Source organism: Atractosteus spatula (assembly GCF_055471065.1).
Source record: "Atractosteus spatula isolate fAtrSpa1 chromosome 24 unlocalized genomic scaffold, fAtrSpa1.hap1 SUPER_24_unloc_1, whole genome shotgun sequence".
NCBI classification, from domain to species: domain Eukaryota; kingdom Metazoa; phylum Chordata; class Actinopteri; order Semionotiformes; family Lepisosteidae; genus Atractosteus; species Atractosteus spatula.
In genome coordinates this window covers 207236-229751 of record NW_028296641.1, presented here as the reverse complement: position 1 = coordinate 229751, position 22516 = coordinate 207236, and the positions used below count along the sequence as shown (strand labels likewise).

General features: G+C 59.5%; 4 protein-coding genes across 4 annotated transcripts; all 4 read right to left on the bottom strand.

Moving 5' to 3' along the window:
- Positions 1-229: 229 nt before the first annotated feature.
- On the bottom strand, positions 230-2290 carry cskmt (citrate synthase lysine methyltransferase). The gene is made up of 2 exons (XM_088908945.1): positions 2054-2290; positions 230-1155 (listed from the first exon to the last, which is right to left on the bottom strand). The coding sequence occupies exons 1-2, from the start codon at positions 2160-2162 to the stop codon at positions 476-478; spliced, it is 789 nt and encodes a 262-aa protein (XP_088765071.1). The 5' UTR covers positions 2163-2290; the 3' UTR covers positions 230-475.
- A 1473-nt stretch (positions 2291-3763) lies between these two features.
- otub1b (OTU deubiquitinase, ubiquitin aldehyde binding 1b) lies at positions 3764-12160 on the bottom strand. The gene is made up of 7 exons (XM_088908944.1): positions 10516-12160; positions 8513-8574; positions 7243-7341; positions 6447-6565; positions 6251-6335; positions 5107-5301; positions 3764-4312 (listed from the first exon to the last, which is right to left on the bottom strand). Exons 1-7 carry the CDS (start codon positions 10556-10558, stop codon positions 4115-4117), a joined length of 801 nt encoding a protein of 266 aa, XP_088765070.1. The 5' UTR covers positions 10559-12160; the 3' UTR covers positions 3764-4114.
- Positions 12160-14060, bottom strand: LOC148810703 (cytochrome c oxidase subunit 8A, mitochondrial-like). Its single transcript, XM_088908946.1, has 2 exons — positions 13871-14060; positions 12160-12451 (listed from the first exon to the last, which is right to left on the bottom strand). The coding sequence occupies exons 1-2, from the start codon at positions 13982-13984 to the stop codon at positions 12356-12358; spliced, it is 210 nt and encodes a 69-aa protein (XP_088765072.1). The 5' UTR covers positions 13985-14060; the 3' UTR covers positions 12160-12355.
- Positions 14061-15234: 1174 nt separating this feature from the next.
- On the bottom strand, positions 15235-20046 carry LOC148810702 (solute carrier family 22 member 6-like). The gene is made up of 10 exons (XM_088909047.1): positions 19723-20046; positions 19155-19258; positions 18721-18875; positions 18434-18602; positions 18169-18292; positions 17713-17828; positions 17133-17347; positions 16309-16417; positions 15628-15831; positions 15235-15328 (listed from the first exon to the last, which is right to left on the bottom strand). The coding sequence occupies exons 1-10, from the start codon at positions 20044-20046 to the stop codon at positions 15235-15237; spliced, it is 1614 nt and encodes a 537-aa protein (XP_088765173.1).
- Between the last annotated feature and the right edge of the window lie 2470 nt (positions 20047-22516).

Sequence of the window (22516 nt, the reverse complement as noted above, 5' to 3'; positions counted from 1 at the left end):
ATGGCCCCCATCTCTCCCTCCACTGCCAGACAGCTCATCATTCCTGACCAGGGAAGAAACAACCTTCGGACCCGTCCAGTCCACTAGTCCACACACACACAGAGGGATAATGTCCCAACGAGCCTTGACAGCACCGGAACCACCTGGAGAAACCCACATACGCACAACAAGAACATGCAGACTCCACACGTAAGGAGCTCCACTCCAGAGTCAAACCCAGGAACATGACTTTCAGGTAACTGGAAATTTTATTTTTTTAAAAAACAACAGAATAAGAGACCTGAGTCCAGACCTGCATGTGGCTCAAGCCCTGAGGCTGCTGGTTCGGAGTGTAGCTGAAGCCCAGAGCCCAGAGGTGTCCTTAGTCCACACTGACCAGCAGGGGGCAGCACAACAGACCTCCGTTGTGTTTACAGGGCTCAGTGCTGGGGTCACAGGGGTCAGTGATGGGGACACATGGGGGTCAGTTTCGGGGTCACTGCCCATTAGTCTCCGACGTGGTCACCTGCGAGGGGGGGCTGATGATGTAACAGTAGTAGCTCACCCCCCTCAGAGCGCCCAGCTCCTGCAGCCGGACCGGGGCGCCCCGGCCCTCCCTCTCCAGCCAGGGCAGGCGCGCGTCGGGGTCCTCGTCCGAGAACTGCAGCAGGGACCCCGAGAGCCGCAGGGCGCCCAGGCTCTGCTGCAGGCAGCGGCCGGCCGCCGCACCCCCGCCGGAGCGCAGCAGGGCGTCCGTGGTGCCCTTGTCCAGCAGCAGGTCCAGGGTCCGCGGGCCGAGCCGCGGCACCAGCTCGGCGGCGCCGTCCAGCTCCAGCACCCGGATCAGCGAGCCGGGGTGCCCCGGGCGCGGGGGGCGCTCCGCCAGCCGGCGCCGCAGCAGCTGCACGGCCACGGGCGACACGTCGGCGCAGGTCACCCGCACGGCGCGGGCCGAGTCGCGGTACAGGCCCGGCCCCAGGTCCGAGGTGCCGCAGCCCAGGTCCAGCACCCGCGCCGGGCCCTCGGGCCCCGGCTCCAGGAAGGACAGCAGGAGCTCCGACACCGCCGGGTAGCCGAAGAACCACTCGAACGGGCGGAGCGGGGAGGAGCTGGCGCCGCCCTGCTGGTAGAAACAGTCCCACGTCTCCTTCTTGTGCATGTTCTCAATCAGGTCCACTGGACAGGGAGACAGGGAGACAGAGGGACAGGAGAGAGGGAGGAGGGACAGAGAGACAGAGGGACAGGAGAGAGGGACAGAGAGAGAGAGGGACAGAGAGACAGAGGGACAGGAGAGAGGGAAGAGAGACAGAGGGACAGGAGAGAGGGACAGAGAGACAGAGGGACAGGAGAGAGGGAGGAGGGACAGAGAGACAGAGGGACAGGAGAGAGGGACAGAGAGACAGAGGGACAGAGAGACAGGAGAGAGGGAAGAGAGACAGAGGGACAGGAGAGAGGGAAGAGGGACAGAGAGACAGAGGGACAGAAGAGAGGGAGGAGGAGGTATAGAGAGATAGAGGGTGATGAGGAACAGAGAGGGAGACAGAGACAGAGGGGGGGAGAGGAACAGGGATAGGGACAGGGACAGGCAAACAGGGAGAAGACAGGAAGAGGGAGAGGGAGGAGAGACAGGGACAGGGAGACGGGGAGAGGGGAGAGAGACACAGGCAGACTCTTAATCACCGTGGATGTGCAGTATTACCACCCCTCATTCCTCCGGCTTTATTCGGTCATTAGCGTGTCCTGCCCACGGACTACAGGTGTAAAGAACACGGCTCTCCGGGTAACTGCGGCAGCTAAAGAGCTGTGCGCTCTCCCTGTCTGCTCAGCAAACACGGTCAAACTTCTGCCTCATCCGCCGGTACGACTGCGGGGCTCCGCTGCAGAGCCGCGGGCGGTGGAGTCACAGCGCCGCACGGTCCGGGTTTAAATGAGATTTAAAAAACTCCGAGGAGCTGCGATTGCTGTCGAGAGCGACCCCAGCCAGCGTGCCCACCCCAGCGCCCAGCGAGCGAGCCGAGACGCGCCACCGAGCGAGACAGGGAGACGGGGGCTGAGAAAGAGAGAGGGCACGTACTTGTCAGCGTGCCGTGGAGCCGACACGGCCTGGGGAAGACGCGTCCGGCCGCGAACAAGACCGAAACACCTCTCTTACTGAGCAGCACGCCCAACGCCGCCGCCGCCATCTTGCCAGACACACGCCCGCACACACGCCCGCCGCCAGAGGGCGCTGCGACGCGGCGTCTTCGTCCACCTGGAGATTCCGGTTTGACTTGGGAGTCTGAATTACAGCCACTGGTAGCTGGGATATTGACAGGCGGTGATGGAGTTCAAGGAAAAATGGACATTGTGTATAGTGAGGAAGTCATTGCTCGGTCACAAAGTTATTATGGTATTTTTTTAAATTGTTATATGTAGATTTTTCCCCGGGTGCGTCCTGCGGTAGGCTGGTGGGTCTGTACCTCGTACTTCCGGGACAGACTGAGAAGACTCTGATTCGGGGTGATTGGGCCAGTCCAGTCAGTCTCACAGGTCCCCCCTGAATCAGGGGTCCCCCAGCCCTGGTCCTGGGGAGCCCCAGTCCAGTCAGTCTTCTAGGTCACCCCGAATCGGGGAAAGAGCCGTCTTTTCCAACGTCAGAGATGGACGAGAGGAGCTTTTCTGCCTATTGAGCCTGATTGCTATTTAGCAGCAAACTGCCACTGAAGGGCACCCTAGCGTCATTCCTGCTGTTCCAGACACCTGCCACTGTCTGCGTAAAGGAGAACCTGCTGCTCCTGCTTTTAAATACACTTCCCTGCTGCCTGCACCTGTGCTCTCTGGTTCGTGTCCCTCTCCCCTGCAGGGGGCGTACCGGATCTCATTAGAGACAGAACCGGCACCGTCCAGCTGCAGAGCGTACCTGACCTCAGGAGAAACAGAACCAGCACCACTCCCCAGCAGAGCGTACCGGATCTCGTTAGAGACAGAACTGGCACTGTCCAGCTGCAAAGCGTACCGGACCTCGTTAAAGACAGAACCGGCACTGTCCAGCTGCAAAGCGTACCGGACCTCGTTAAAGACAGAACCGGCACCGTCCAACTGCAGAGCGTACCGGATCTCGGCAGAGACAGAACCGGCACCGTCCAGCTGCAGAGCGTACTGGACCTCAGGAGAAACAGAACCAGCACCACTCCCCAGCAGAGTGTACCGGATCTCGTAGGAGACAGAACCGGCACTGTCCAGCTGCAGAGCATACCGGACCTCGTTAGAGACAGAACCGGCACTGTCCAGCTGCAAAGCGTACCAGACCTCGTTAAAGACAGAACCGGCACTGTCCAGCTGCAAAGCGTACCGGACCTTGTTAAAGACAGAACCAGCGCCGTTCAGCTGCAGAGCGTACTGGACCTCAGGTGAGACAGAACCAGCACCACTCCCCAGCAGGGGGTACCGGATCTCGGCAGAGACAGAACCAGCGCCGTTCAGCTGCAGAGAGTACCGGACCTCAGGAGAGACAGAACCAGCGCCATTCAGCTGCAGAGAGTACTGGATCTCAGGAGAGACAGAACCAGCACCACTCCCCAGCAGAGCGTACCAGATCTCAGCAGAGACAGAACCAGCGCCGTTCAGCTGCAGAGCGTACCGGACCCCCGGAGAAACAGAACCAGCACCGCTCCCCAGGAGAGCGTACTGGGATCTCCTCGGGAACGCACCAGCGTTCGACCCCAGAACCGTGACAACCGGCCCACCCCCACCCCCACCCTCGTGCCGGGCCAGCGGCTGGGACAGGAACCGGAGCAGACGGGCAAGATTGGAATCCCTTTAATAAAACACAGGAAAGGAAGTAGTGTAACTCAGGAAAGAACCAAAGAGACATAGCAAGTCAATACCATTTACAACCACAAACAGAAACGAGAAAAAAACTCTGTACAGCGCTAAACGGTTTGGAGTCACTGCTATCGTTTTTAATTTTTTTAAGCTTTTTTTTTTGTTTTTTTTGTACTCTCGTGTGTGTGTGTGTGTGTGTGTTCTGGGGGCGGCCCGGGCGGCCGGACGCCTCGTCTGGTCGGAGCCCCTCTCTCTCTCTCTGTCTCCGTACAGCCCGCGCCCCACAGACGCCGCCAGTCCCGCGCGCCGCAGGCAGGGGGCGCTGTCCCGGCTACTTGTACAGGATGTCGTAGTGGCCCGGCCGGTAGAGCAGGTGGACGCGCGGCTCGCTGCCCTCGGGGAAGACGTGGTGGTTGACCGCTCCGCCCTCCCCTCTGTCCATGTACTCCACCAGGATGGAGACGTTGAGCGCCTGGGCCAGAGCGATGATGTGGATGTGATCGCTCTCCTTCGACATGGGCTCCACCTCCTGGAGGAGAGGGGGCGGGGAGGGAGAGGAGGAGGAGGGAGACAGAAGGAGGAGAGGGAGGGAGGATGGATGGGGGTGAAAGAAACAGGGAGACAGACTTCAGTGTCCCTCAACAAAAACAGTCCGAATACAATCCGCTGTCAGAGACAGTCCTGACCAATGAAAAGGCTCAGTGACCACAGCCTGGACACACACACTGGACACAGGCAGACCTGGCTGTCCAGAGAGGACAGGCTCAGTGACCACAGCCTGGACACAGACACTGGACACAGGCAGACCTGGCTGTCCAGAGAGGACAGGCTCAGTGACCACAGCCTGGACACACACACTGGACACAGGCAGACTTGGCTGTCCAGAGAGGACAGGCTCAGTGACCACAGCCTGGACACACACACTGGACACAGGCAGACCTGGCTGCCCAGAGAGGACAGGCTCAGTGACCACAGCCAGGACAAAGGCAGACCTGGCTGTCCAGAGAGGACAGGCTCACAGCCTGGGGGTGGACACAGAGACAGAGTGGACAGATCAGACAGCCCCGTCAGCACAGTGCTGAGACAGAGGGTGCAGGAGGGTTTCCTGACTGTCCTGTGAGCCTCCGGCCAGCTCTGGTGTTGACCAGCTGTGTGCTCAGACTATCCCCTGGCGTGTGCAGAGCTCCTTCAATCGCTTGTTCTCGTTAGTTCAGGTGTGAGGGGGCACTGAGGTCCCGTATGGGCTCGGGCAGCACTGCAGACGCCTGTCGCTCCGAGAGAGAGACTCCGAGCTGGAGCTGGATCGCGGTCCGGGCCCGGTACCTGCTGGCAGAACTCCTTGACAGAGCGCCCCCCCTCGATGAAGTGCTGGAAGAAGGTGCCCTCCCTCTGCAGGAAGCCGGAGGTGAGCAGCCGCAGGTACACCACCAGGTAGTCTGACGTGCTCTGGTCATTGAAAGCAGCCAGCAGCTCGGCCAGGGAGCCCTGCTTCTCCACCAGCTCGATCAAGTCCATGAGCTGAGGGAGAGAGGGGTTCATACTGACACACTGACCAACTGGACACTCCAGTCCATTAACACTGCACTGAGAGAGAGGGGTTCATACAGACACACTGACTGGACACTCCAGTACATGAACACTGCACTGAGAGAGAGAGGGGTTAATACACACACACTGACTGGACACTCCAGTACATGAACACTGCACTGAGAGAGGGGGGTTAATACACACACACTGACTGGACACTCCAGTACATTAACACTGCACTGAGAGAGAGAGGGGTTCATACAGACACACTGAGAGAGAGGGGGGTTCATGCAGACACACTGACTGGACACTCCAGTACATGAACACTGCACTGAGAGAGAGAGGGGTTCATACAGACACCCTGACTGGACACTCCAGTCCATGAACACTGCACTGAGAGAGAGAGGGGTTAATACAGACACACTGACTGGACACTCCAGTACATGAACACTGCACTGAGAGAGAGAGGGGTTCATACAGACACACTGACTGGACACTCCAGTACATGAACACTGCACTGAGAGAGAGAGGGGTTCATACAGACACACTGACTGGACACTCCAGTCCATTAACACTGCACTGAGAGAGAGAGGGGTTAATACACACACACTGACTGGACACTCCAGTACATTAACACTGCACTGAGAGAGAGAGGGGTTCATACAGACACACTGACTGGACACTCCAGTCCATTAACACTGCACTGAGAGAGAGAGGGGTTCATACAGACACACTGACTGGACACTCCAGTACATTAACACTGCACTGAGAGAGAGAGGGGTTCATACAGACACACTGAGAGAGAGAGGGGGGGGGTTCATGCAGACACACTGAGAGAGAGGGGGGGGGTTCATGCAGACACACTGAGAGAGAGAGAGGGGGGGGTTCATGCAGACACACGGACCGACTGGACTCTACACCGAGAGGGAGGCGGACTCACAGTGTTGTGAAAGTCCTCGATGGTGAACTCCGTGAAGCCCTGACTGACCAGGTCCAGTTTGCTCTTTGCCGCCACGGCCTTGAACCTGCAGGTCCCCGGCGGGGCGAGACAGGGGGCAGAGGAGTGGGAGAGCCGTTAGCGGCCCGGCCACCGGGAAACGGGGAAGTGGGGCGCAAGGGGACGGAGGGGGCCGTACCGTTGAAGCTCCTTGCCGTCGTCCAGCAGCGACTCCAAGTGCGAGAAGCCGAAGGCTCTGTAGAAACAGTTCCCATCCGGCCTCGTCTTCCGGATGTAGGAATACTTTTTGTGCAAGTCCTGAGTGAGAAGGGCGAAGGGCAGGGAGGAAAACAGAGAGGGGGGTGGCACTGTTATTTTACTGTGTTGCTCCGAACAGCGGGCAGCGCCGCGACCTCGGGTTAGTTCCGGACCTTGTGGGGGGGGGGGGGCTGTCTGTGTGGAGTCTGCATGTTGTCCCCGGTTTCAAGTTCAAGGAGAAGCTTACTTGCGTGTTTTCTTCACATGACGAATGACATCACAGCTCCCGGGGGACAGGAGCAGGTCAGCAGCAGAACTCTGCCCAGCGTTTCGCACGCGGCTGCGTGTAGCGGGAGTATTCTTGAGCTCAGTACAAAACACGGGGGTGCACGTGGGGGTAGGAGGGTCTCCTCCGGGGGCTCCGGTTTCCTCCCGCAGTCCGCAGACATGCTGGGGGATGAGGCGAGCGCGCCCGGGTTTGTCTCCGCGCGCACCCCTGCCTGAGCCCGTTGCTTGATGGGATAGGCGCTGTCCCCCACTCCCCCTGGGCCCCGAGCGGAGGACAGCGGTTAGAAAGTGGGGGGGTGGGGGGGTGGGGCTGTGTTGTGTAATTACTGAGGCAGCAACGCTCCCTTCAGCCCTGTCAATCCAGCGACTCCGACTGCACCAGGAGCGAGGAGAGAGGGAGGGTGACCCCACTGCGGCGCCCCCCCGGCCCCCCGGCCCCCACGCCTTGCCTTGATCTTCAGCTGGTACACCGTGTCGTCCTCTGCGTACTCCTTCTTCAGCACCGACAGCTCCTGGCGCTCCGACACCAGCGGGTTACTGGTGGCGATCTGGAAGAGCAGAGCCGGTGAGGGGGTGGGCTCCGCACGCGCAGAGAGGGGCGGGGGGGGCGCAGAAGACAGACGGAAGAGGGCCCGAGAGCCATGCGGAGGAGCAGGAAAGAAAGGAAGCGCATCCAGGACTCCAGGTCTTATACACCAGTTCTGATCACCAGCTGGGCCGACCTACGCCTGGCCAACGGCTGTCCTACCGATGTCCTACGCCTGGCCAACGGCTGTCCTACCGATGTCCTACGCCTGGCCAACGGCTGTCCTACCGATGTCCTACTCCTGGCCAACGGCTGTCCTACCGATGTCCTACGCCTGGCCAACGGCTGTCCTACCGATGTCCTACGCCTGGCCAATGGCTGTCCTACTCCTGACCTACGTCTTGCCAACGGCTGTCCTACCGATGTCCTACATCTGACCAACGGCTGTCCTACCGATGTCCTACGCCTTACCAACGGCTGTCCTACCGATGTCCTACTCCTGGCCAACTGCTGTCCTACCGATGTCCTACTCCTGGCCAACGGCTGTCCTACCGATGTCCTACTCCTGGCCAACGGCTGTCCTACCGATGTCCTACGCCTTACCAACTGCTGTCCTACCGATGTCCTACTCCTGGCCAACTGCTGTCCTACCGATGTCCTACTCCTGGCCAACGGCTGTCCTACCGATGTCCTACGCCTTACCAACTGCTGTCCTACCGATGTCCTACTCCTGGCCAACGGCTGTCCTACCGATGTCCTACTCCTGGCCAACGGCTGTCCTACCGATGTACTACGCCTTACCAACTGCTGTCCTACCGATGTCCTATGCCTGACCAATAGCTGTCCTACACCTGGCCAATGGCTGACCTCTGGCTGACCAGTGGCTGTCCTGTACTGAGCACTAACTCTGCAGGGAAACTGGAGCACAGGCTCCATCCTCCCTGCCTCCTCAATCCCTGTTGCCTGCAGCTGCCCGGCCCAGCCCGGCCCAGCCCGGCCCGAGCACTGACCACGGCAAACACACCGAGCACGCCAAGCGCACGGAGCTCACGCCACCCAGCTGGCCGGGCCCCAAGGGAAACTCCGTATCCCAAGAATATCCCACCTCGGAGGCACACCGCTTGATCCTTCCCAAAACAGATCCCAGGGGATCGCAGCAGATTCCAAAGGTGCCCCATGGCGGGCGGACTCACCTCCTGCTGGATACGGTCCTGCTGGGCCATGATGGCCTCGTCATAGGCCAGGCAGTTCACTCCTGTGGACACAAAGAGAGAGACGGGGTCACTACTGACAGACCCACTGACCCGCTGTACCAGAGCCACCCGTCCACTGACCCAGAGACAACCATCTACTGACCCCCTGACCCCGACACACCTGTCCACTGACCCCGAGACACCCGTCCACTGACCCACCGACCCCGAGACACCTGTCCACTGACCCACCGACCCCGAGACATCTATCTACTGACCCCGAGACACCCGTCCACCGACCCCGAGACACCCGTCCACCGACCCACTGACCCCGAGACACCCGTCCACTGACCCACTGTACCAGAGACACCCATCCACTGACCCACCGACCCCGAGACACTCGTCCACCGACCCCGAGACATCTATCTACTGACCCACTGACCCCGAGACACCCGTCCACCGACCCCGAGACATCTATCTACTGACCCACTGACCCCAAGACATCTATCTACTGACCCGCTGTACCAGAGACACCCATCCACTGACCCACCGACCCCGAGACACCCGTCCACTGACCCGCTGACCCCGAGACACCCATCCACTGACCCCGAGACATCTATCTACTGACCCACTGACCCCGAGACACCCGTCCACTGGCCCACGGGCCCCGAGACATTTATCTACTGACCCACTGACCCAAAGACACCCGTCCACTGACCCGCTGTACCAGAGACACCCGTCCACTGACCCACCGACCCCGAGACACTTGTCCACCGACCCCGAGACATCTATCTACTGACCCACTGACCCCGAGACACCCGTCCACTGACCCACTGACCGCGAGACGACCCAGAGACATCTTCTGACCCACTGACAGCTGTCCACTGACCCCCACTGGACACCCCAGTGCAGTATGACCCCCAGCCCTGACCCCCACTGGACACCTCAGTGCAGTGCGACCCCCAGCACTGACCCCCACTGGACACCCCAGTGCAGTGCGACCCCCAGCACTGACCCCACTGGACACCCCGGTGCAGTGCGACCCCCAGCCCTGACCCCACTGGACACCCCGGTGCAGTGCGACCCCCAGCACTGACCCCACTGGACACCCCAGTGCAGTGCGATCCCCAGCACTGACCCCACTGGACACCCCAGTGCAGTGCGACCCCCAGCACTGACCCCACTGGACACCCCGGTGCAGTGTGACCCCACTGGACACCCCGGTGCAGTGTGAGCTCCAGCCCTGACCCCACTGGACACCCCGGTGCAGTGTGACCCCCAGCGTTGACCCCACTGGACACCCCAGTGCAGTGCGACCCCCCAGCACTGACCCCACTGGACACCCCCGTGCAGTGTGACCCCCAGCACTGACCCCACTGGACACCCCGGTGCAGTGTGACCCCACTGGACACCCCGGTGCAGTGTGAGCCCCAGCCCTGACCCCACTGGACACCCCGGTGCAGTGTGAGCCCCAGCGTTGACCCCACTGGACACCCCGGTGCAGTGCGACCCCCCAGCACTGACCCCACTGGACACCCCGGTGCAGTGTGACCCCCAGCACTGACCCCACTGGACACCCCAGTGCAGTGTGCTGGGTTCAGACGGCTGGGCTGGGGTAACTCGCTCAGTTCTCCCTCTCTCTCGGGGTTTGCGGTCGAGTGCCACTGATTCGGTTCCGTCAGGACGACTCACAGACAAACCCCCAGTCACCCAGAGCCGCCTGAAGCCGGGATCGGAGGCTGTCACCCCGTCGGCCTGGCGCTCTGTCGGTCTCCCTCCCCTCCTCATGCCATCCCTCCATCTCTGTCCCCCTTCCTGTCTTTCTTCTCCGGTTTCCATGTAAACGGCAGCCCCCCTCCATCTTTCAGACCGGAGATACGGGGCCTGCTGCCCCGTTCAGTCCCCGGCCTCGGGTTTCACCGCTGGGCCGTCTGAGCGGAGCCCCGCGTCGGGGGCTGCAGAGAGCCAGACGGCCGTGCCCGTCCCTGTTTTCGCCCGTTTCTTACCTTCCATCTCTCCCTGCGTCGCTTCCTGCTGCTCCTCCGCCATCTTTCCTCTCCGGTCCTGTTTGTCTGACCCCCCTCCCCCCGGCGTCTCGCTCTTCTCCAACAGCTTCCGGGTCAGGCAGCTGGGGATCGCTCGGGGATGACGTCACCGGAGCTTGCATGGCGATAACTCACGGCTGTATTGTGCCTCTTGAAACCTCTTCTCCTTCGCTTGTATTATCTGATGTTCAATAAAACTGAAAAAACAAAACGGTCGTCTATACTGTCGCGCGAGCATAGCTGTTACCTAGTATCCCTCGACAGCTTCGAGTGGACAAATACTGAGTTAAACGGTTTGAAGCCTCTTTTGGTAGGGAATGAGACAGGAATGATGTACATCTCACTTGGACAGTTTGCTTAATCTCCCAGGGCAGGGCAGTGTGAACCCAAACACAGGGCCGAGGTGAGTAAAAACAGCAGTTTCCTCTGAGCGATGACGCACTGTGCGAGAGTGTGTGGTGCTTCTGAACTGAACTAGCCCTGTGAGGGCCTGGAGAGAAATGGAGCTGCTGGTGAAACAGGAGTGTTCTGGGGCCTGAGGGATTCTGTGAGCGATTCCTGCTCAGACCTGTCCAGTCCTGGAGGATCAGTGTGTCTAGGACAGGGGAGGTGTGACCCACACTGACCCTCCAAGACCGCACAGCCCTGTTCTAGACACACTGGCCCTCCAGGACCGCACAGCCCTGTTCTAGACACACTGACCCTGCAGGCCTGGACTGGACAGCCCTGTTCTAGACACACTGGCCCTCCAGGACCGCACAGCCCTGTTCTAGACACACTGACCCTCCAGGACTGGACCGCACAGCCCTGCTCTAGACACACTGGCCCTCCAGGACCGCACAGCCCTGTTCTAGACACACTGACCCTCCAGGACTGGACTGGACAGCCCTGTTCTAGACACACTGACCCTCCAGGGCTGGACTGGACAGCCCTGTTCTAGACACACTGACCCTGCAGGCCTGGACTGGACAGCCCTGTTCTAGACACACTGGCCCTCCAGGACCGCACAGCCCTGTTCTAGACACACTGACCCTCCAGGACTGGACCGCACAGCCCTGTTCTAGACACACTGGCCCTCCAGGACCGCACAGCCCTGTTCTAGACACACTGACCCTCCAGGACTGGACTGGACAGCCCTGTTCTAGACACACTGACCCTCCAGGGCTGGACTGGACAGCCCTGTTCTAGATACACTGACCCTCCAGGGCTGGACTGGACAGCTCTGTTCTAGACACACTGACCCTCCAGGACTGGACTGGACAGCCCTGTTCTAGACACACTGACCCTCCAGGACTGGACAGCCCTGTTCTAGACACACTGACCCTCCAGGACCGCACAGCCCCAGTTTAAAGGAACTTCCAAACCGCTGATGAAGCGAGCGGATGCCTGTTGCAGCTGCTGTACAGCGAGGCTGTGTTTACTCTGAAGCGCCAGGCAGCCAGGCGGCCAGGCCTGTGTCCCAGCACACCTCACAGTGGAGGAACAGCCCCTTCCTGAAGGCGACGAGGGCGCGAGTCTGGCGCACGGTGGGACCAGAGGAAGATACAGCCGGACAGGCGGACCTGAGCACGACGGCGCCCTCCGGGGGGGAACAAGGACAGGAGGGAAGTTTAAACAGCTTTTATTGTAACATCCTCGTCAGAGGGCAAAACAAAACAAAACATCACAACAACAACAACAACGTGGAGGCAGCGAGCGCCGGGCGGCTCCTGGGAGACCCGCGGACGGGGGCAGGGGAAGGAGGGGAGCGCTGGTCCCTGGGGGTCCGCGGTGGTCCGGTCCGGTCCGGCCCGGGGCTCTCTCAGTCCCTCTTCTTGTAGTCCTCCAGGTGGGACAGGATCCAGCCGGAGGGGCCCAGGATGGCGAGCGAGAAAGCAAACATTCCGATGGCCGTTTCCTGGGAGGGAGGAGAGCAGCCGAGGGGGATCAGGGAGGGGAAGGCAAGGGCGACCCTCCCGCCCTGCTCCGAGGCGGGGTGTCGCAGGTCAAAGCACAGGGAGAAGCTGGAGTCTCCGACTCCAGCAGCCGGTAAATCCTGGAGTGGACCAGATGGCCCCCCCGGAGTGGTCTTGTCCCTTATCCTGGGGGCGTCCTGTGGGTTTCCTTCTGACCGAGCGCTTTAACACTCAGACCCCTCCACTCGAGGTTAAGATTAACCACCGGAGCGTTAACACCAGTCGGAAGCTTTCACTGGCCTCCCTAGGGCCTGAAGCTGTTTCTGCCCTCGAACCCGAGTCTCACAGCTCCCCCCCCCCCCCCCCCCAGCATGTTGCTTCCCAGCATGCCGAGCGAGAGCGAGCACCCTTACCACCGACCCGGGACGTCCGTGCCTGTCGACCGGCTACAGCCACCCCCCCACCACCCGGGAATCTGCAGTGTCAATCCAGGATTCTCCCTGGCTGCGTTTCCCGGACTTGAAGCAAATTCCTAAAGCCAGGCTCTCCAACAAAACTGGGAATCAGGCATCAGCCGGCAGTTAAGATCCAGGAAGGTGAATAAAGATCAGGGCCGAGAGTCGGGATTCCCCAAACACAAGCGGGGGAGTTTCAGGAGGTTTCCCTGCTGGCCCGCTTAATACGACTCCGTCCTGTCCTGCTATCTGGAAGCGTTCCGCCATCACCTGTCAAAGTGAACGCCAGCAGCCCGGGACTACTCCAGCCGAGGGCAGGTACTGAGGAGCCCACCCCCCACCTTCCCCAGCGCTAGGGGGGGGGGTGTCCTGGGCGTCCCCGTAACCCGGACACCCAGGCTGCCGGCTCACGGCAGGTTTAGCGCTGATTCACAAGAAGTTAGTGGGGGAAGAGCGCGTCTCCATTCCGGCTGAAGCCGACAGGTGTCTGTTTTTCCCACAACAGAGGAAGGGAGTTATTTAATGGAGGCCGGTTACATCACACCTGCGCTGATAAACCGTCTCGATCTGCCCTAAACACCCGCTTTCTAACCTTACGACTTATTACTCATTTAGAGAGATGGCCGTGTGCGTATTAAAAACCAAGACTGCACGTTATCCCAACAGCTAAACCTGCCCATCCGAATCAACGACCTCCAGCCGGACACACCGTGACCTTCCCGCATCACACGACAAAACAGGAAAAAGGACCAAATTCAAAACTACGGCTGATAACTGAGTGTCATGAAATGTTTACTTCTCCCACATCCCAGACGCGGCTCTGTCGTACTGCATCGCACCACGACGACCTCCGAGCGATTACAAGTAGGCCCCTGGCACATCCCCGGCCTCGGGTGCGCTCTCCGCCCGGGCTGCGACACCCTCCGAATCCCGGGCCAGCGCCCAGACTCACTCCCGAACACTTACAGCGGTGCCGATCGCTTCCTTGGGCGGCTTTGTGTAAATACTAGCCCGCTGGGTGATGGCTGGTCCCCGCAGGGCCGAGCGGGCGGTCAGGACACCTCGCAGGAGTGCAGACATCGCGGTTCCAGGGCTCAAGTTGTAAAATCTGCGGCCGTCAGTTCCAAGCGGAAGGCGATAAGAGTCGTCACGGGAATATGACGTCGACGGCGTGGCCTTCGGGACCGGGGATGTTGGGAATTGTAGTCTTTTGGGTGGGGTGTCTTATTTATCGACACTCCAGCTTGTAGAAAACCCTCCCACCACCAAAATAAAACTCCCCGAGGCCCACAGTCAGCCAGAGCTGGCAACCCTACCTCTGGAACGTGCTTCCTTGGAAAGACACCCCCTTCAGTCGGGTGAAGGGAAAAATCCTGCACGTTTCTATACATACTGGCTAGAGGACATTAAATCTTTAGAATACGTTTCTGAATCCGGCACTATTTTTATTTTATACAGTAGTTCTGTACCTGTAAATAATCTCAAAACCACCAAACAAAAGCAGACTCTGAGTTTTAGCCAGTGGGTATGTGCTAGATTACTGAAATTATTTATTTATTGAAAACATGGGGCAGGAAAAAGATACACCAGGCAAGAAAGAGGCGAGTGAGCAAAGTCCCTTTACAGGCTTTCTTGAAGGGTCACCATACAGACCTGTTCCCTCCCCCAGGGATACACCTTCACCCCTCTCTGTGCTTCAGACAGGTCAGAGGAGTGAAAACACTTTCAATGTCCTCTTTACTTAGATCCTGTTTCTCTGTATCTGTATGTGGTCTGACAGATACACGGAGCACAGGCGCTGTATGGACATGCGGACACACTGAGGTGCACTCAGACTCAGAGACACACTAATCCGCTGACACGCTGAAGCACACCGGCTCGTTGAACCCCAGGGTCAGCCCGGGTGACTGCGCCAGACTCAGCGAAGAAGCAGAGACGTGCTGCCAGACGGTCAAAACTGGATGTGCGTTCATTTAGGACGGAGAACAGGAAGCAGTTCTTTACACAAGGAGAGTTGTGGGTGTCTGGAGCAGGCGGTTGAGGTGATGAACAAAATTTTAGAATGATTGCGCTACTAGACTACCAGATGAGCCACACTGGGATCAAGGCTCCTCTCGTTAGCAGCCAAAAAATTAAAAATGAATCAGCTCTCTGAGATGCTGACACACACATTAATAGCCCGACACCCTGAGACTCTGGGTACTGATCTAATAAGCTGGCATGTGGACAAGGCGCATATATGGGATACAGACAATAGGGCGATAGGACTGGCCAATGGGAGTGTTTATAGAAGTTATGGTGTGTGGTCATTTGTGATTGGGGGCGTGGTCTCATATGGCCTCTTTCAGCAGCGAATGCTTGACCTCTTTCAGCACAAGCTCCTCCTTTGTGGGCGGAGCCTTCGCTGTCTTCTGCCCCTGCGCTCTGGAACAGGGAGAGACACATGTTAAAATGTTAAAAACAGTAATTAAGTCAGCAGAAGCTTATATATTCATTAATAATTCAGTTGTGCAGGACTGTACACTTGGACAGGAGACAACTCGTGGTTCAGGTCCAGTGTTATAAGACCAGCTGGTCCGGTGGCTCAGGTCCGGTCCGGTTAGGCCAGCAGGACAGCTGGTCCGGGGGTTCTGGTCCAGTCTTTTAGAAAAGGAGGTTCCTCTGGAGCCCGACAGCGTCAGTACAGTCCCAGCCCTCCCTGGCGCCCCTGCGTGACCCCTCACCTCTCCTCCACTTCCTGGATGGTGTCAGGCAGGGAGACTGCCAGCGTCTCGGGGAGGAAGGCGGCGATGATCCCCGAAACAACGGGGGCGCCCCCGTAGATCAGGCCGGGCAAAAAGAACTGGAACTCCCCCAGCAGCTGCACCAAGGGGGCGACCATGGCCCCCAGCCGCGCCATCATGCTCACCCACCCCATGCCATTCTGTCTGGGGAGAGGGGGCAGGAGGGAGACAGAATCAGCACCCCGTATTCCACCCTGATAGTGGGGTACAGCCCCCTGGAGGAGAGACAGCGGCACTAGAGAGAGGGGGAGGGTGATAGGGTGAAAAACTGGGGTACAGCTCCCCACAGTAGAGACAGCAATACTGGAGGTGATGGGGTGATAGGGTGAAGAGTTGGGGTACAGCTCCACGGAATAGAGACAACAGCACTGGAAGGAGAGAGAGAGAACAGGGGGTGACGGGGTGAGGAATCGGGGGTGTTACCGGATGACAGTGGGGTACAGTTCTGCGGAGTACAGACAGCAGCACTGGAAGGAGAGAGAGAGAACGGGGGGTGACGGGGTGAGGAATCGGGGGTGTTACCGGATGACAGTGGGGTACAGTTCTGCGGAGTACAGATAGCAGCACTGGAAGGAGAGAGAGAGAACGGGGGGTGACGGGGTGAGGAATCGGGGGTGTTACCGGATGACAGTGGGGTACAGTTCTGCGGAGTACAGATAACAGCACTGGAAGGAGGCAGCCAGACAGCCCTTGCCCAGCACAGCCAGACAGGTCCTCAGGGTCTGCAGATCTGCACACAGAGACACTGGCTGTCACCGCGCCGTCCTCACATGTCCACACCTGTCCACACCTGTCACACGGCAGGCCGGACACCGCCGAACCCCCGTTCGACATCGAACCCCAACGGATCCTGGAGCTGGGATCGCATCGGCCCCCTTCTCTCAACCTCGGGCTCGCCCCCGTCTCCCCCTCTCTGTCCGTCTGCCGGCTTCGACCTCACACATCTCCTGCCCTCCCCTGAGCTCCGGCCCCCCGAGAGCCCGCCCTGCTTCTCCCTCTCCCCTCCCTCTGCTCTCCCTTCCCCTGTCAGCTTCCCTTCTCTTCTCTGCCCCTGGAGATGCTCCACAGCCCAGACACCATGTCTCTTTCAAGATCAGATCAGACCAGAGCACTTGATTGGTCATCTACAATCTCTCGTATCAGGAACGTGTCTTTCCACAGACCCCAGCTCGCTCTCCGTGAGACACACAGACAGGGAGAGAGAAGCTGGGGGTCAGAGCTCAGGGTCGGCCATTTACACGGCGCCCCTGGAGCAGCTGGGGTGAAGGGCCTCGCTCGGGGGCCCAACGGAGTGGGATTCCTCTGCCGGCCGCGGGATTCGAACCGGCAACCTCCCAGCCACACTGCCCCCTTCCTTTCCAGCGCAGAACCACGCCTGGCGTCAAACCCCACACAGGCTCACAGGTGACGACACCCCCAGTCCTGTACGGGCGGCAGGGACGGACCGTGGGGCACCAGCAGGTTGGCGAGCACGGCGGTGCCGGCGAGGGTCAGCGCGCCAGTCAGCGAGATGCGCCGCCCCAGCGTGCTCATGGTGGCCATGATGAGCAGCTTGGCGGGGACGTCCACGGCGCCGAAGATGACCTGGATCAGGTAGATGCCGACGCCGAACTTCTGCAGGTCCATGGACAGGCCGTAGTAGGCGAAGCTGGTGGAGAACCTGGAGGGGGAGGAGGAGACGTCAGCAGGAGAGGCTGATGGACTCCGTTAGCCTGCTGAAGTGGTCCAATTAAGATGCCAATGAATGGAATTAAAGATAAAAGGGGTAATTGAATATGCTAATTGGGTCAACTGCTAAGGGAAAATCTCAAAGGGTTCGATCAAGCTGCTAATTGGATCAAGTAAGATGCTAATGGTTTCAATCATGTCTAATAAGGTCAGTGCTGCTGCCAGCGCGCTCAGTTAAGCTGGACACCCCTGTGCAGGGCCTGAGAGCACAGGAGGTCAGAGTTCGGTGGGAGAGGGGTCCCCAGGGTCCGGACCATTCTGCCGCTCGGGAAGAGGAGGGAGAGACAGCGCCCTCACCAGGCACAGCTGAGAAAGGCAGTCATTCTCCTCATCCCCGGAGTCCTGAGCAGGTCCAGCGCAGTGTGGGAGCTCTTGGTGGAGGATATCTCCTTCTGCATCGCCGCCCGGAGCATCTGCACAGACACGGGTTCGACACCGAGTCAACACACTGCCCCACACACACACACAGAGTGAACACACTGGCCCGAGGCTGGACACCGAGCACTGCTCCAGTCAGGGAGACAGGCAGGCAACGACACACACTCACACACTCACACACACACACCGAGTCAACACACTGGCCCAAGGATGGATACCGAGCACTGCTCCAGTCAGGGAGACAGGCAGGCAGAGAGACACACACACACAGACAGACAGGTGGGTACACACCGACAGGTGGGCACACAGACAGACAGGTGGGCACACACTGACAGGTGGGCACACAGACAGACAGGTGGGCACACACTGACAGACCTCGGAGTTGATCTTGTTGCACTCTTCCTCGCGCCCGTTGATCCGTGCCACCTGCTGCAGGTTCCGCACAGCCACGTCCGTCTGCCCGTTCACAACCAGCCAGCGAGCCGACTCCCGTATCCACCTGCAGAATAACACACACAGAGTCACACACAGGGTAACACACACACTGAGTAATACATGCTCACAAACACAGAGTAATACATGCAGAGTGCACAGAGGTTAACACACGCCCACTGTCTCTCGAACCCGTGGCGGCCCTCACCAGGAGTACAGGAAGCTGATGTAGAAGGGTGCCGACACGGCCAGGGTCAGCCAGCGCCAGTCACGGATCGCGTACGCCACGCCTGCCAGGATCAGCTGACCAATCGTGTAGCAGTATCCCGTTCCCATGCCGACCAAAGTGCGCACACTCGTGGGGATCCACTCCAAAGCTGGGGGAGACAGACAGGCACTGCTACAGACAGACAGGTACTGATCTAGACAGACAGGCACTGCTACAGAAGACAGACAGGTACTGATATGGAGAGATGTGCTGGCAGGGAGACTCACTGAGGGAGAAGGTGTTGAGCATAATGCCGGACAGAGCCATTCCACACATGAACCGGAAGACACAGAAGGCAGGGAAGGTGGGGGAGAAGGCAGCACAGGTACCGGATACAGCCAGGAGCAGGTGAGCGGCTAGCATGAGCAACTTCCGGCCAAACCTGGAGGGGGCAGGAGCGGGGGGGGGCAAGAGAGAGGGAGAGAGGGGGAGAGCAGGGGCCCGAGATATAGGAGGGGCAGGGGTGAGAGACAGGGAGAGAAGGGAGAGTGAATTATATTGTTCCACGCTCCTACCACCCTTTGTGTAAAGAAATTCCTCCTGTTTCAACTGCACTTACACATAGTTTCCAGGCGCTGATTCAGCCTGGGGGAAGAAGGGGGGATTGGGATGGTACAGTCCTAGAGCCATGAGTGGTGTGTCTGTGTGCACCGGGACTCACCTGTCTGACAGGCCCCCAAAGACACCAGCGCCCACCAGCACCCCCCCCATGTAGATGGTTTGACCCATCTGCTTCAGAGAGCGCAGGTCACACACGAGGTCCCACTGAGGAGGAGAGAGAGGAGAGAGGGATGGTCAGAGAGGGGGGAGAGAGGAGATGGGAGAGATGAGGAGAGAGAGGAGATGGGAGAGAGGGAGAGGAGACGGGGGGAGAGAGAGGAGAGGGGAGAGAGGGAGAGGAGACGGGGGGAGAGAGAGGAGATGGGAGAGAGGGAGAGGAGACGGGGGGAGAGAGAGGAGAGGGGAGGGGGGGAGAGAGAGGAGAGGGGAGAGAGGGAGAGGAGACGGAGAGAGAGAGAGGAGAGGGGAGAGAGGAGAGGGGAGGGGGGGAGAGAGAGGAGAGGGGAGAGAGGGAGAGGAGACGGAGGGAGAGAGAGGAGAGGGGAGAGAGGGTGAGGAGACGGGGGAGAGAGAGGAGATGGGAGAGAGGGTGAGGAGACGGGGGGAGGGGAGAGAGGGTGAGGAGACGGGGGGAGAGAGAGGAGAGGGGAGGGGGGCGGGTGCTGTACCTCAGTGATCACGGTGGAGCTCATCTCCGAGAGGTCGTACACCCAACCGTCCCGGCACGCCTCCAGCCCCGGGTCCGAGCCGTTCCTGCTGCTGTTCCACTGCGGCCGGGCGAACCTGTGGCAGGGCGCCGGCCGGCCCTGGGCGTCCAGCGGCAGGCGCGACAGGTTGGCGGGGGCGCGGCAGTGGTGGGCGGGCACGGCGGCCACGAAGTTCTGCAGCAGGTTGTGGCTGGCCGCCAGCAGCATGGGCGCGGACAGCAGCACCACGTGCAGCACCTGGAACCGGCCCGTGCCCACCTGCTCCAGCACGTCCGCGAAGGCCATGTGCGCGCGGAGCTCCCGGGAGCAGGAAACAAGACGGAAAAAACCCGGGAAGAGCGCCCCCCAGCCTTCACCCCCCCCACCAGACGACTAGCGGACACAGCTGTGGACAGCGGTGATGGGCACAGCTGACTGTGGACCACGCACCTGGACTGACCTCGATGTTCGGGGCCAGAAACCCCTGTGTCCAGCGAGCAGGCTGTGTGCGGTCAGTCTGCAGTGTCCAGCGAGCAGGCTGTGTGCGGTCAGTCTTCAGTGACCAGCGAGCAGGCTGTGTGCGGTCAGTCTGCAGTGTCCAGCGAGCCGCAGGCTGTGTGTGGTCAGTCTTCAGTGTCCAGCGAGCAGGCTGTGTGCGGTCAGTCTGCAGTGTCCAGCGAGCCGCAGGCTGTGTGCGGTCAGTCTGCAGTGTCCAGCGAGCCGCAGACTGTGTGCGGTCAGTCTTCAGTGTCCAGCGAGCAGGCTGTGTGCGGTCAGTCTGCAGTGTCCAGCGAGCCGCAGACTGTGTGCGGTCAGTCTTCAGTGTCCAGCAAGCCGCAGGCTGTGTGCGGTCAGTCTGCAGTGTCCAGCGAGCCGCAGGCTGTGTGCGGTCAGTCTTCAGTGTCCAGCGAGCAGGCTGTGTGCGGTCAGTCTGCAGTGTCCAGCGAGCCGCAGACTGTGTGCGGTCAGTCTTCAGTGTCCAGCGAGCCGCAGGCTGTGTGCGGTCAGTCTGCAGTGTCCAGCGAGCCGCAGGCTGTGTGCGGTCAGTCTGCAGTGTCCAGCGAGCGAGAGGCTTCTATTCTGCTCTGTGTTTCTAGCAGGTTACATAAACTCCTATAATCCTGCGGGACTGGTTACTGTTCTCTGGGTTCACTATAAGCGAGAGGGAGGTATGCATGCAGGGGGGGGGGGGATTAATGGGCAACGTAGTGTATAAAACACTGAAGTAAAACAATAAGCCAGGAGCAGGAGCCATAGAGACAGGGGAGGCTTACAGTGCACGAGGACAAGAGACGTCAAACCGAGGTCCTGACTCTCTGTGCTCATTAAAAACCCCAGGGTGTCTCTCGAAAAGAGTAGGGGTGTATCCCCCAGTTTCCTGGCCATATTCCCCCCTGGCCTTTACCCCTCATGGCCTCCTAATAACCCCCCTCTCTGAACTGGCTCCATCCCTCTGCTCTCCTCCCCACTGAGAGCTGGGGTGTGGGGAGCGGACTGGCGCCTCATCCAGGTTGGGGTGGAGGGGATCCCCATGACCTGTACAGAGCTCTGAGTGGGGTGTCCAGAAGAGAGCTACAGAAGTGTGAGGAAGTGTTATTATTATTGTTGTTCTTACAGGCAAAGTGGTGGAGGGAGGCAGTGTGGGCTAGTGGTTAGAGCTGAGGCACTGGAAGAGAGAGTCCCTCACCAGTCTCCTACGAAGGAGGAGGCCAAGAACAATTGACCCTTCTCCTCATGACAAGATTCCAAAGTCCAGGAGAATCTCTAACTGCGATTCCCCTTTTCCCCAGTCACTGTGCTCCAGTAGGAGAGCTCTCCAGCTCCACTGCCCCCTTCACAGCAGAGTCCCAGAGCAAGACGCAGGCCGCAGGGAGCCGACCTCGCTCATCACTGTCCGGGCGAGACAGAGCATCCCTGTTACACAGGGTGTCCAGTAGGAGTCCGTACCCCAGGGGTGTCTGTACAGCGTGTCCAGTAAGAGTCTGTACCCCAGGGGTGTCTGTACAGTGTGTCCAGTAGGAGTCCATACCCCAGGGGTGTCTGTACAGAGTGTCCAGTAAGAGTCTGTACCCCAGGGGTGTCTGAACAGAGTGTCCAGTAAGAGTCCGTACCCCAGGGGTGTCTGTACAGAGTGTCCAGTAAGAGTCTGTACCCCAGGGGTGTCTGAACAGAGTGTCCAGTAAGAGTCCGTACCCCAGGGGTGTCTGTACAGAGTGTCCAGTAAGAGTCTGTACCCCAGGGGTGTCTGTACAGCGTGTCCAGTAAGAGCCTGTACCCCAGGGGTGCCTGTACAGCGTGTCCAGTAAGAGTCCGGACCCCAGGGGTGTCTGTACAGCGTGTCCAGTAAGAGTCTGGATCCTAGGGGTGTCTGTACAGCGTGTCCAGTAAGAGTCTGGACCCCAGGGGTGTGTGTACTGGGTGTCCAGTAAGAGTCTGGACCCCAGGGGTTCTGAAACAATAAGAAAATGATTCTTACTCCTCAGCTTTAAGAGCGCACATCAATAGCTCTCCCTAACGGATCTTTGACTCTCTTCCAAGCGCCCGTGACGCAGCAGGATTTACAGTCCTCTCGCAGACAGCGCAGTTAAACAGTGGCTCGTCAGCCTCGTTAAGGCGACACGCCCCATTAACGTCGGGCGCCGGCGTGGGCGTGGCACACTGCGATGAGCTCACGAGGAGGAAGCCAGCGTCGTTTCTGGTGGACAGCTTCGTCGGGAGCTGTGCCAATTCCCAGTGAGGTCCAGCGAGCCAGCACCCTGCTCTCCCAGTCACGTAC

Bases quoted from the DNA above. Each gene is read 5' to 3' on its own strand.
- cskmt (XM_088908945.1), bottom strand. From the start codon at position 2,162: ATGGCGGCGGCGGCGTTGGGCGTGCTGCTCAGTAAGAGAGGTGTTTCG. The intron at 1,156-2,053 runs GTACGTGCCCTC...CTCCCTGTCCAG, and splicing joins GCTCCACGGCACGCTGACAA to TGGACCTGATTGAGAACATG.
- otub1b (XM_088908944.1), bottom strand. From the start codon at position 10,558: ATGGCGGAGGAGCAGCAGGAAGCGACGCAGGGAGAGATGGAAG. The intron at 8,575-10,515 runs GTAAGAAACGGG...TTGTGTCCACAG, and splicing joins GACGCAGGGAGAGATGGAAG to GAGTGAACTGCCTGGCCTAT. The intron at 6,566-7,242 runs GCAAGGCGTGGG...CTTCTCACTCAG, and splicing joins TGTACCAGCTGAAGATCAAG to GACTTGCACAAAAAGTATTC.
- LOC148810703 (XM_088908946.1), bottom strand. From the start codon at position 13,984: ATGTCTGCACTCCTGCGAGGTGTCCTGACCGCCCGCTCGGCCCTGCGG. The intron at 12,452-13,870 runs GTAAGTGTTCGG...CCTCCCTCCCAG, and splicing joins AGGAAGCGATCGGCACCGCT to GAAACGGCCATCGGAATGTT.
- LOC148810702 (XM_088909047.1), bottom strand. From the start codon at position 20,046: ATGGCCTTCGCGGACGTGCTGGAGCAGGTGGGCACGGGCCGGTTCCAG. The intron at 17,348-17,712 runs GTGAGGGCGCTG...CTCCCCCTCCAG, and splicing joins GCCTTTCTCAGCTGTGCCTG to GTTCTCCACCAGCTTCGCCT. The intron at 16,418-17,132 runs GTCCGTCCCTGC...CTCTGTGTGCAG, and splicing joins CAACCTGCTGGTGCCCCACG to ATCTGCAGACCCTGAGGACC.